The sequence below is a fragment of the Phyllostomus hastatus genome, unplaced genomic scaffold, assembly GCF_019186645.2.
Source record: "Phyllostomus hastatus isolate PE091 unplaced genomic scaffold, TTU_PhHast_1.1 phas_scaffold_317, whole genome shotgun sequence".
In the NCBI taxonomy this organism is placed as follows: domain Eukaryota; kingdom Metazoa; phylum Chordata; class Mammalia; order Chiroptera; family Phyllostomidae; genus Phyllostomus; species Phyllostomus hastatus.
Genome location: NW_025334023.1, coordinates 1,101,646 through 1,114,553, shown reverse-complemented (window position 1 = coordinate 1,114,553; position 12,908 = coordinate 1,101,646). Strand labels below are relative to the sequence as shown.

General features: G+C 52.5%; 1 protein-coding gene across 3 annotated transcripts in view; it reads left to right on the top strand.

Annotated features, from left to right (window-relative positions):
- The window catches only part of XNDC1N (XRCC1 N-terminal domain containing 1, N-terminal like), a 38,147-nt gene that overhangs the window by 19,989 nt on the left and 5,250 nt on the right, over positions 1 to 12,908 (top strand). For 2 of the 3 annotated variants that reach the window (XM_045817865.1, XM_045817867.1), the window contains exon 10: positions 439 to 1,188. In XM_045817865.1, coding sequence (XP_045673821.1) covers positions 439 to 671 — 233 coding nt within the window. In that variant the 3' untranslated portion in view covers positions 672 to 1,188. Of the gene's footprint in view, positions 1 to 438; positions 1,189 to 1,459; positions 1,506 to 2,519; positions 3,240 to 4,835; positions 5,049 to 5,967; positions 6,133 to 7,347; positions 7,523 to 10,399; positions 10,601 to 10,685; positions 10,849 to 11,850; positions 11,944 to 12,908 lie in introns of those variants that run through there. The other variant, XM_045817868.1, reaches the window with a different exon arrangement.

The following is a 12,908-nucleotide window of genomic DNA, read 5'->3' as shown; positions in this document are numbered from 1 at the left end:
ATTTCCTTCATAAGTTTTTCCTCTGTGTCCAAAATCAACTTACTCTCTGATTCTCTGTTCAAATGTTCTTGTTTACCAAGTCTCTAATCGTCTCGGGTGATTTCTCCCAACTGAGCTCCTGGACCATTCTCAGATTCCCTCGGGCTTAGCACTTCTCACCTTCGGCTTTGTGTCATAGTTACTTGTGGCCAGAGCTAATCTTTACCGCTAACTCTGCAGTCCCTAAGGACAGGCCTAGCTTTAAATGCCTCAGCTCCCAGCACAGAGTCAGGCACGTAGGAAACACTTGAGAAATATTTTGAGGATTCACGACTGGATAGTGTCTCTATGTAAAGTCTTTAGTTCCAACAAAAATAGCTTCATTTTGACAGGCTGCTTGGGGTGGCATCCTGCCTGGGAGTCGGCCCAATTTTGCTTACCTCTTTCTCTCCCCTTTAGGCTCCTTCAGCATTGGGACTCTTCCCCAGCACGCTGCCACTTGTGGAGAGACCTCCCCACCTCAGCCAGCCTCTCCCTCCTCATCGCCACCCACATCACCATCTGTCCTGTGGGTGTCCTCAGAGAGCTCATCGCCCATTTCCTGGGTCCAGTGCCCTATCTGCCAGTTGCACTTCTCAGCAAGAGAAGTGGAAGAACATGCCAGCATGTGTGGGGAGGTCCCTGAGCCATGAGCCTCAAGGACCTGTGGTTTGAACCTCTTCCCATCTGTACCTAAAACAGGAGTGGATCTCTTGACAGTAACGAGGGGCTGATGAGGCCAAGCGCTTTCTCTGCCTCCCTCCACTCACTCCCTCAGGACTCTGCCTGATGGCACCTCTGGGCCCATCCTGCTCCCCACTCCCAGTTGTCAAGGCTTCTGTCACCATGGCGCCTTACTTTCCCAAGGACAGCTTCATCCTTTTCCCCTTTGGGACTTCTGGTGTAGAACTGGTGATCCCTCTCGGGCTCTGGGACCTAGTCCAGATGTCCTTCCCTAGTGAATGGCATGCATCCTTGTGCCCATTTTCTTGAATCAGGAAACTGAGGCCCTGTGAACCGACACACTGCCTGATAAATGAGATCCTGGGCTCTACTGGGAAGGTGATTTTTGAGCATGAGACTGACCTCCAGCATCCTATGAACTTAACTCTCCATATGTTTTGTGGGTTCTCTTTCTAGATATAATTAGATAACCATGTTGCTTTGTGACTTGAAGCAAGTTATTTCTCTTGGGCTTAGAGTTAACCCTCAGTAACAGAAGTAAACTCCCTGTCCTGCTCACAGAGCTGTCATAGGGATCAGATGGGTTAATGGCTGAGGAATGGTTCTGGGCTTGGCTGGGAACCTTGGGCAAGTCCACGTCCCCACCCGTACAATGAGGCAGTTTGACCAGAGGGTCTCTGAGGTCTGCTCCAGCCATGGCTTTCTGCATCCTATCCCCACCTTTTTGAGCAACAATGTCCTCTCTGCCCCTTCCCAGAAAGTTTCATTGTGTGGCATTAACATCAGTTCCCCTGGTCTCCAGGGCACAAGGCTGAGAGGGAGCAGCTGGTCCTGGCAAAGGGGGGGCCTGGGCGGAGTTTTAAATGAATAGGAAAGAAGCAGCTGGACACAGTCAGGGGAGCAGGCAGAGCAGGAGTTCTGCCCTTCAGCCCCTGCCAGCATAGGCAGGTGCAGCCATGGACCCTCTCACGGTAAGAGGACCTCTGCTCCCCTGCCCTCCCCCATGCTGGCCCCATTTTTGGCTGTGCTGAAAATAGATTGACCAAGAGGGGTGGCAGGTGGACCCATCTTAGCTGCAGTGCAGGTGGTGGACATCACCATGTGGGAGGGAGAGGAGCCCTTGGAGACCCAAGCCTGAGCTCAAAAGAGAAGAGCAATGAGGATGGGCTGGGCCTGGTAGAAAAGAGGGACAGGCAGCACTGTGGGGTGGGGGGGCACCGCCCCGCACTGGAGGGGGTGAAGCCAGGGTGGGGACGGGGGAGAGTTTGGTGGAAGGTGGCTGTGTCGGGGTCCTGCCACGACACCTGGACAGCTGAGGGGCTTGGGGAAAGCCCAGTTCAAAGACCCTCCTGTGTGGACGTGTCTGGACCTGTCCTTCAGAGGCTCTGGGACTTCCAGAGGGACGAGCAGCTGGGAGATGAAGTCAACAAGATGGCAGCTGGGTTCTGCACGGGTGCTGTGCTCCGTGTGCGGGTCAGGCTCCCAGTGCAGCCCTGTGCAGCCGCTTCAACCTCACCTTTCTCCATGTGCACACATTTGGCCCCATGGTGTGCGGGTTCCTGTGAGGGTGGCAGTCGTGCTGAGGAAGCGGCCCCCGGTCAGGCCCAGTGCTGGCACTTTCCTAATCTGAGCGCCCACATAATAAAACATAAAACGGTAACTAAGACAATTTTTGTTGGTATGTGTTTGGAACAGGGAAGGATAGAATGGTGGCTGGGTATAGAAGGGTATAGGCTTGAAGGTGGGAGAGTGAGGGGGGCCCCAAAACAAAGGGGGTTGGAAACTTGGAGTCCCACCCTCTCTACTTCTTCACCCAGCCACAACCTAACTGGACAGAGATCGTGAACAAAAAGCTGAAGTTCCCACCCACACTCCTGGGTGCCATCCAGGATGGGCAGCTGAGCCTCGTGCAGCAGCTACTGGAATCGGGGGTGGAAGCCCCAGGCGGCGGGCCGGGTGGACCCCTGCAGAATGTGGAAGAAGCTGAGGACCGCTCCTGGAGGGAAGCTCTCAACCTGGCCATCCGCCTGGGCCACGAGGCCATCACTGATGTGCTGTTGGCCAATATCAAGTTTGACTTCCGGCAGGTCCACGAGGCACTGCTAGTGGCAGTGGACACAAACCAGCCAGCAGTGGTGCGTCACCTGCTGGCCCGGCTGGAACGGGAGAAGGGCCGCAAAGTGGACACCAGGTCTTTCTCCCTGGCTTTCTTTGACTCGTCAATCGATGGCTCCCGCTTTGCACCTGGTGTTACTCCACTCACCCTGGCCTGCCAGAAGGACCTGTATGAGATAGCACAGCTGCTCATGGACCAGGGTCACACCATCGCGCGGCCCCACCCCGTGTCCTGTGCCTGCCTCGAGTGCAGCAACGCCCGCCGCTATGACCTGCTGAAGTTCTCCCTGTCTCGCATCAACACCTACCGCGGCATTGCCAGCAGGGCCCACCTCTCGCTGGCCAGCGAGGATGCCATGCTGGCTGCCTTCCAGCTCAGCCGGGAGCTCAGGCGCCTGGCACGCAAGGAGCCCGAGTTCAAGGTTGGTTTCTCACATTTTCCCCTGGTGCCGGGGTATGACTGGGCCTGTGGCGGGTGTTCTGGGAAGCGGGAAACAACAGAAAGACGAGGCCTTGCTCTCTTCTCAGGAAACTTCCATCTTGATGGGGAGACACAGAATGCCACCTCGAAGGGGATTCACTCTAATGGCAGAGAGCTGTCACTTTAGGCACACCTTACCTTATGGGGGCAGCACAATACCCACCCTATGGGTGCCCTGGTCTGTCTGAGGGAGGAGAGAGAACACAGACAAACAAAAGTGACTGGACAGACAGACGTTCAGTAAAACCTGTCATCTCCAAATAGCTCCTATGTGGCCCCACCTAGAGCGTGGTGTGTTGGGGCCTCAAGTTTATGATCACAAGCAGGGAGAGGGCAGAGGGAGGCAGACCAGGTGCTCCCGGGATGCTCAGCTTCATTCAGTGCCTATGTGGATGGTTCCGCAAAAACATCAACACCCAGAAAAGAGAGGTCAGGAAGCTACAGCTCTTGTGTTCGTGGCAGACTCCTTGGAAGAAGCAGGATTAATCCTGGCTACACAAGTGGGTGGTTTAATACAAGTGAAGAGGAGCAGAGGCGCAGGCTCAGTAAGGCTCTCGGGTAGCAGAAGTAGACACAGTGATGTGTGCAGGGGCTTGAGAGGACAATGCTTGAGGGGGGCCTATGGCAGGGACTGGTCAGGGGCCATGAGCACTTGACATCCAGTTCCATCCATCGCTCATCCACCTGCGTCCCCTCTGTGCCAGGGAGACTTGGTCCCCGTGCTCAAGCAGGGGAAACAGACAAGGACATTAAAACGAGGCCTGAGGCAGGATGTGACCTGTGCCAGGAGCGCTGGCTGCTGCTTCACCAGGGTAGTGGGAGGAAGGGCTGGAGGATGATAAGGGAGCTGTAAAGAGCAGTCCTCTCCCAAGGGCTTCCCCTCCCTGCTCACAGCAGCCCATGGAAGGAAGCAACAGGAATTATCATCCCCCCTTCCAGGCAAGGGAGCTGAGGCCTGGAAAGGGGAAGAAACTTACCCTATGTGACCCTGCCCAAGGGACAGTGCTGGGACTCAGGCCGGGCCTCCTGAGATCCTAGGCTGCATCCTCTCTGGGTTTCCCCAGTGAGACCAAGGAAGGATGGGTAAAGTGGAGGCAAGATCTGCCTAGCTCGTGCCTGCCTCTCCTCAAACCACCAGCGTGGCCTCTCACATGAGGTAGGTGCTCAGGAAAGTTACGTGAATGAACACGAGAAAGGCCTGAGTATAGGAGTAGAAAAGTGACAGGAAAATAGGAATTAAAAGGGGAAGTACAGGGAAGTATGGGCAAAGGTGGCAGAAGGATTTGGGTTGAAATGACTTAGTGATGAGACAGAGGCAGCACCAGATGCGCTGACATAGGAGGTACCTCGTTACAGCAAGGAGGGGAGATGAAGTAGCAGAAGAAAGGAATGGATGGTCCAGAGTGACACCAGATGTGGGGAGTGATGGCCCAAGGGTAGGACAGAGGTGGCCCAGGCTCACTGCTGGGCAGGTAGGGGGCTGGCAGTGGGACTGGGTCCACATGGTACAGGCACACACAGACCTGCTTCCCTACAGCCCGAGTACATCGCCCTGGAGTCACTGAGCCAGGACTACGGCTTTGAACTGCTGGGCATGTGCCGGAACCAGAGCGAGGTCACTGCGGTGCTCAATGACCTGGATGAAGACAGTGAGACTGAGCCCGAGGCCGAAGGCCTGGCCCAGGCCTTTGAGGAAGGCATCCCCAACCTGGCAAGGCTTCGACTGGCCGTCAACTACAACCAGAAGCGGGTCAGCTGGGCCCTTCCAACCACCAGCCCTCACCCCTGCCCGGCCCTGATCCCTTGCCCTACTACCTCTAGGTATCCCCTCTCCAACCCTAAAGAAGACCTTTCCCTTTCCCTCGGGACCCTCTTAGACTTGATTCTGAGCACTAGGCCCCTGACGCTAAGGGTCTCCCACCCTCCCTTCCTACCTTCAGTCTAAGCCCCTAACCTCTCCCCAGCCCTTGGAAGTCCCATCGCCCACCAGGACCCCACTTGCCCTCCAGATGTCTGAGCCTTACACTCAGCTCGGCCTCTGGCCTGCTGAGTAATTGGTCTGTATTGTTCTGTTGTTCGGTATCTTGCTCTATTCAGCAAGAATAGACTAGTTCTCTCAGGACATAGATATCAACTGATTCCATTATTAGATGCCCTCTCTCATCAGAGGCCCTCCCTGCTGGGCTAAAGGCAGGCTCCCTTCCCAGCCTCCCCCAGCTCCTTACCTCCCTCCCTCTCATACACCCTCTGATATTCTAGCCCACCGGGAGCTTCACCAAGAGCTCTCCTTCATAATGGCCCCCCAAGATACCAACCCCCACTTCCCCTGCTCCTCTCCTCCTCGAGACCATTAAGGCTGGTGCCCCACACTTCTGAGAAGACAGGGGACCCTGAAGGTTCTGGAACTTGGGTATCCTGTTCCGGAGAGTCCAGGGATAGCTGAGCTCAGGCTGTCCTTCATAGACAGGAAACCGAGGCCCAAGGAGGGGTGGGGCCTGTGCGAGGTCACATGGCAAGTGAGTTGCCTCCCTTCTGAGCTGGCTGGCCCGGGGAGGAAAGAAACATTCAGTCTCTAGGGTGGGAAGTAAAGGCCGTGCTCCCCGTTGGCTCCCTGCTTCCTCCTCCCTGCCCACTGGCCGCCCGTCTGCGTGCACCCCTTCTCTTCTCAGTTTGTGGCACACCCCATCTGTCAGCAAGTCCTGTCCTCCATCTGGTGTGGGAACCTGGCTGGCTGGCGTGGAAGCACCACCATCTGGAAGCTCTTCGTCGCCTTCCTCATCTTCCTCACCATGCCCTTCCTCTGCCTCGGCTACTGGCTGGTGCCCAAGTCCCGGGTACTAAGAATAACATTAATAATATCTGTCACTTTTTGAGCACTTGTTTCATGCCAGGCCCTGGGCAAGGCACTTTGGGAATATTCTCATTAATTGGAGGTGGCCCGGGAAGGTAAGCCTTACACCTCTGATATACAGGCACAGGCGACAGAAGTGCTCTTTTTGTCCAGGGGACACAGTGTGACAGCAGAGTCAGGAATTAAGCTGAGGTCTGTCTGCCTCCAAAGCCTGAATCCTATATACAGCCCCAAATTCTCCTAAAAGAGATGGCTACCCCAACTGACAAATTCTCTGGAAGCTCTTGTGGACCCAGATAATTTAATTGTTTGTTCAACATATATTTCCTACAGAGCCTACTGTGAGGCAGGCATCGTGCCTGCTGCTGGGCTATGAGGAGAAGACCCGTCCCTGTTAACCTGCAGAGGACTGGGGACAGCAGTGCTCGGGGAAGCAGGAACAGCATGAAATGATGGAAGCCATTGTAGCCTTTTTTTTTTTAATTATTTTACAGAGAGAGGAAGGGGGAGAGAGAAACATCAATTTGTTGTTCCACTTATTTTTGCATTCACTGATTGATTCTTGCATGTGCTCTGGCCAGAGATCAAACCTGCAACCTGGCTTATTATTGGGATGATGCTCTAACCAACTGAGCCACCTGGCCAGGGCCCATTGCAGGCTTTTAATGAGGTGAGAAGTTCCATTAGTTTCCAGCTTTAGAAAGAAAGCTCTCTCTACTAGTGGTAGAGGATGGAGTGGGGAGAGGGCAGGACTCAGGGAGACTTCAGAGTGTGAGAGAGAACGTACAGAGATGCCGTTAAGGTTCCTGGCCTGGTTGTTGGGTCATTTTCTAAGATGAGTACACAGGAGGAGGAGCAGGAACAGGTTTGAGACAGAAGATGAATTTATTTTGGTTTTTCATGGCTGAGATTGAAGAGCCTGTCAGACCTCCAAGGGAAAGTTACTTTACCTCTGGGATCCTCAGTTCCTTAGCTGAAAAAAAAAATGGGGATAATAATATCCACCTCAACTGGTTGTGAAGGAAACAATAGATATGATAGTGTGAGGCCTAACTTACAGTAAATTCTCGATAGAGGTCTGAATAAGGGAGTGAACGAAAGGGGGGTCACGTGTGGGCTGAGCGTTCCTGCGTTCTTCCAGGACAGGGGGGGACAGGAACAGGACTCTGAGAGCCCTGTTGTCGCTCTTCCCTGCAAGCTGGGCCGCCTGCTGAAGATCCCAGTGCTGAAGTTCCTGCTGCACTCTGCCTCCTATCTGTGGTTCCTCATTTTCCTGCTGGGAGAGTCCCTCATCATGGAGACGCAGCTGAGTACCTTCCGAGGCCGCAGCCAGAGCGTCTGGGAGACTTCACTGCACATGATTTGGGTCACAGGTATAGGTGTGGGGTCTTTTACTTGGGGCAGTCCCCTCAGGGAGCCCCCAATCTGTTCTTTGTGATGAGTACCCCAGTGGGGGAGGTCCCCCACCCCTGTAGATGCCCCTGAACATAACTAGACCCCTTTGGGCTCCAGCGCACCAAGGGGACTTTCCCTTCATCCCTAGTTAGAGGACCTGGCCCTATAATAAGCTCCCTGAGCAAGGACCCCATTCTTCCCCCACCTGACACCAGTTGCTACCCCCTGTGGAGGTTCCCATCCTTTCACTGGTCCATAATGTCAGGTGGGAAATTACCTTGGTGCAATGGTACCTTGCAAGTACACCACCAGGCAATCGCTTCCAAAGGTCATGGAACAGAAAGGCTCACAGACTGAATTAAGATGCTTCAATCAACCCATTTATTAAATCCATAAGTGGTATACTTATGATGGTATTGTTAAGAGGACCAGACTTGAGGTTTGAGCAGGGGATGCAAAAGCCAGACGCTGCCTGGGCCCAACACTTGCACTATGGGAGAAACCCCGGGGTCAGTGTGTCTGGCCACAGCTGTAGCTTGCCAATCACCCTGATGAGCAGCTGTGACTTTTCTTTGCAATCTTCAGGCAGAGGACACGTGGGGCCAGAATGGCTATCACTAGTGTGTAGCTGATTTAAGATCTGATGAATCCCAAGCGCCTCATCTGCCTCATGAATATTCAGTGTGTCATGAATATTTAGTGTCTACCCATCGCTTTCTGTGTATCTTCACACACATATGCTCTACTTACTTTATTTGTTCACCCAGATAGCTAACTTCTCTCTGCTTAATATATTTCATCCATTTTTCTGGGGTTTTCTTCTATAGCAGAACTGAGTATTCTCAAACAATTCAGCGATGCAGTTTACAAGAATCCCCAGAGCTCTGGCTTGTTAGCTCAGCAGGCTGGACTGGTGGCCCCTTCCTCAGCTGCGTGTCCCTGCCCCACTATTTAGCTCTAGCTTACTTAGCAAACTCCAGGCCACCAATACACTAAGTCCCTTCCTCCTCCCTATACCAAGCTAATCAATGATGCCCGAAGGGACATGTGGCAAAAAAAAAAAAACTCTGGGGGAAGAAACAAAAACAGTCCAAGAGGGAAAGTTTCTCATCTCATCCAGTTATTTATTAAACATTACAGGCCTGCACTGGGTGGAGGTGAAAACAATACAGCTCCTGCCCACGGGAGAAAAATGTCTTAAGGAAAAAAACTCCTCATTTCTTCTTGCAGCAAATGCTTGTTTCTACCCTACTGTGAGTGAAGGCCTAAGAATGCATAGACAAATTCAACACAGTTCCACCCCCCACTCAACACACATTGCTGAGCACCCGCCCCCCACCTGGTGCTCTTCCTGCCGTGGGAGCTGGTGCAGTGCCTGACCACACCATGCTCCTGCTTGTCTCCAGGCCGGTGCTCGCTCACTGTCCCCAGAGCTCTCTCCCCTTCACCCAGCTGCTCCTACTCCTCTGTCAGGTCTCAGCTTAAGGTCACTTTCTGTGAGAAGCTTTCCCCAGCCCCCAAATGAGGGTGGGGACCCATTTCCATAACAGCTTCTGTTACCCTGCTTTGCAGCCTTAGCATTTCCCACAATCAATTGTAACTGCTTGGCTACTCGCCTGTCTCACTCACTGGATTATGAATCCTGGAGGGTCAGGGACTGTGTCTGTCTTATTCACCACAGGACCCCACTGGCACATGGTAGGAGCTTAGTAAATGTCTGTTTAATAATGACAAGGGCCCTTGTTCTGGGCACTGGGGACAGGGAGGTGGATGGACACGGTCCCTGCCCCTGAGGGGTTCCAAGTTGAGAGGTGAAGGGAGACAGGCCCCAGCAGTGCCCCACAGAGATGGCATCACAGAGGCAATATTTGACCTGGGCCACAGAGGTAAGCCTGGCTTCAAAAGGGTGTCAGGGGGCATTCCAGGCAGACAGAACCGTGAGTGCAAAAGCACAGGCTTGAGTCCAGAGACTGGGAAAGAATACAATGTGCCAATCGCCTGACTAAGTGGAGTCCAGCTCCCAAGAACCCCCCACCCCAGGTCTGGCATTGGACCCCATGCTGACTGATAATAAGCAGGTTGATAACTTGGATCACCTTTAGATCAATATTCTTTTTTTTTTTAAAGATTTTTAAAATTTATTTTTAGAGAGAAGGGAAGGGAGGGAGAAAGAGGGAGAGAAACATCAATGTGGGGTTGCCTCTCATGCATCCCCTACTGCGAGCATGGCCCGCAACCCAGGCATGTGCCCTGACTGGGAATTGAACCTGTAACCCTTTGCTTCACAGGCCCATGCTCAATCCACTGAGCTACACCAGCCAGGGGTCAGATCAATATTCTCTCTCTCTCTCTTTTTTTTTTTTTTTAAAGAGAGGGGAGAGAGAAAGAGAGAGAGAGAGACAGAGAGAAACATCAATGTGCGGTTGCTGGGGGCCATGGCCTGCAACCTAGGCATGTGCCCTGGCTAGGAATCGAACCTGTGATGCCTGGTTCTCAGCCTGCGCTTTATCCACTGAGCTACGCCAGCCAGGGCCAGATCAATATTCTTTAAATATTTGTTTGATATTTACTTAGTGGAAGGCAGGAAAAAGCAGATTTAAATCATTCCCTCCCAATAATCAGCCTCTCCCAGGTGTTCCTCACCTTGAACGTCAGCTGATTCAGCTGATGGGGATCGCTGGTGCAGGCCACACCGCAGAGGAGTCGGAATCAGCCAGGAGTCTTTATTTTCACAAAAAAATCACTGAGTGCTTACATTTTTTATCAACTCCATCCCTGTGATGTTTTAGCCCTCACCACCACCATGGATAGGTTTCCCCCACCATTAACCTAGCTCTGACCCGCCTCCCCCTCAGGCTTCCTGTGGTTTGAGTGTAAGGAAGTGTGGATAGAGGGCCTGCGCAGTTACTTCCTGGACTGGTGGAACTTCCTGGACGTGGTCATCCTGTCCCTGTACCTGGCGGCCTTTGCGCTGCGCCTCCTCCTGGCTGGGCTCGCCCACGTGCATTGCCGGGATGCCCCCAATGGGGCTGCCTGCCACTATTTCACCTCGGCGGGTGAGTGTCCCCCAGCTCAGCCTGAATCCCCCAGTCCCTTCTTCTCCCGGGTTTGCAGCCTCAGCCCCCATGCCGCTCTGCACAGAGAGAAGTGAGTGGCGCACGGAGGACCCCCAGTTCTTGGCTGAGGTGCTCTTTGCCATCACCAGCATGCTCAGCTTCACCCGCCTGGCCTACATTCTACCTGCCCACGAGTCGCTCGGCACTCTGCAGATTTCCATTGGCAAGATGATCGACGACATGATCCGGTGCGTACTGCGCGGGCCCAGGGCCTCCTCCCCTTGGATAGACTCCACTCGCCACTGGACCTCCTTCTGAACCCCCTGCTCTAGTTAGCACAGTGGTTCCACGTGGGTTCCTTGCATGAGCTCCAGAGACCTCTGAGAACCTGAAACTATAGGCAAAGTGTGGGGTGTAAATGTGCACTTCTCTGCAGGGAGAGTCTATAACTCTCATCTAATTCTCAGGGTCCCATGACCCCAGAAAAGGTTAGGAACAACTGAGAGCAGAAAGAGCTCTCAGCCTCCCTTGGTTGGGAGTTCCAGTTCCAGTTCTGTCACTGCCTCTGTGACCCCATTTGGCCTCAGTGTTTCCACCTTTGTGGTAAGGGCACTGGACTCAGGGGTCCCTGTGCACCCTTCCCACTACACAACTGCTCTTCAAACCCATGGCATTATCTAGTCTTCTTGGCGTTTATCACCTAAACATTTACAGCCAAATCTGGCCTCTAAACTGATCAGAGCCCGTAGTTAATGTCGGCTTCCCTGGGGGCTGGACTGGGCACCCTTGGTGAGAAAAGCTCTGGTTCTGCCTGTGGACATCTTCAGCTCAGCAGAGCGTGGAGAACAACCTCCCACCCCAGCCCAAGGCTCCTCCTGCCCATCCTGTCAGAGCCAACTCGCTCTCACATGCGGCTTTCACTCTGCCGGTGTTCAGTGCTGCGCTCCTGCCCCTCACTCCTTCCTGTACCACATCCCCGCTTCTTCGTCCCTCCCTGGGAGACTGGCCCACCCCAGCTTTGACTGCTTTAACTCAGTACGTTTTATTCCAGAGAGAAAGCTCCTGCTTCCACACTCACTTAACACCCCTTCTCATTTCCCACCCCCTAACCTCCCCATTCTTAATAGTAACCGAATTAAATACTTGTCAAGCAGAGAGGCTGAGCCTGAAAAGCCACCAATCCCATCCCTCTTCCCAGAGGTCCCAGGGTGGAGACTTACCTGATTCTCCCTTATCCCACCCCCCACCAGGTTCATGTTCATCCTCATGATCATTCTGACTGCCTTCCTCTGTGGCCTCAACAACATCTACGTGCCCTACCAGGAGACAGAACGGCTGGGCAAGTATGCCAGGGTGGAGGCAGGGTGGGCAGGTGGGAGTCTGGGACCCTCAGCTTAGAGCTTAGCAACCACTTCTTTCTACACCTGCCCCCTCCCCTTTTATTCACTCAGTAATTAATTATCTGGCTTGGTGAATCACTCTCTTAATTATTCACTCTCATTTATTTGCTCATTTACTCATTCATGTATTCAGCCCCTTACTTTCTCCCCAAACTTTTAGTTGGAAAGATATCAGTTCTATGGAAAAGTTAAAAACACAGTGAACACCAATCTATCCTTCATCTAGCTTTACCGATTGTTAATGTTTTGCCATATTTTACTTGATCTATTGCTCTTTATTCTTTTTATTTTCCCAGAAATGTTGAAAAGTAAGTAGCAAACATCATGACATTTCACCCCTAAATTATTCAGGATGCTTCCTAAGAACATAACTACAAAACCATTATCACACGCAAAAAAGTTAACATTGACTCTAGTATTCTATACAGACCTTACTTATTCAGAGCTCTCCAGGTGCTCCCCAAAAAAGTCTTTCTAGTTTTTAAAAAACCTGAGATCTGATCTGGGGTCACACATCACACATTGTTGTCATGTCTCTTTTGTCTCCTGTGACCTAGAACCCGCCTCTGCCTTCTCTTTGTCTTTCATGACAAATGGACTTTCTGTAAGAATGCAGACTGAGTTATGTTGTCGAGAGTGTTCCATGGTTGGGACGTGTCTACTTCCTCATGATTAGATCTAAGTTAAGCAATTTGGGCAAGAACACAACCTAGCTGATGGTGTGTGCTGCTTTCCATCACATTGTGTTGGGAGACACACAATGTCAGTTTAGCCCATTGGTGAGGTAGTCAGGGGCATTTCACGTTTGACAAGCAGAAGTACAACGCATCAGATCAGTATTTAGAAAGAACATCTTGGATGCAGTGTAGAGGATTACATAACAGGGGAGGGACTGAGTCAGAGACCAG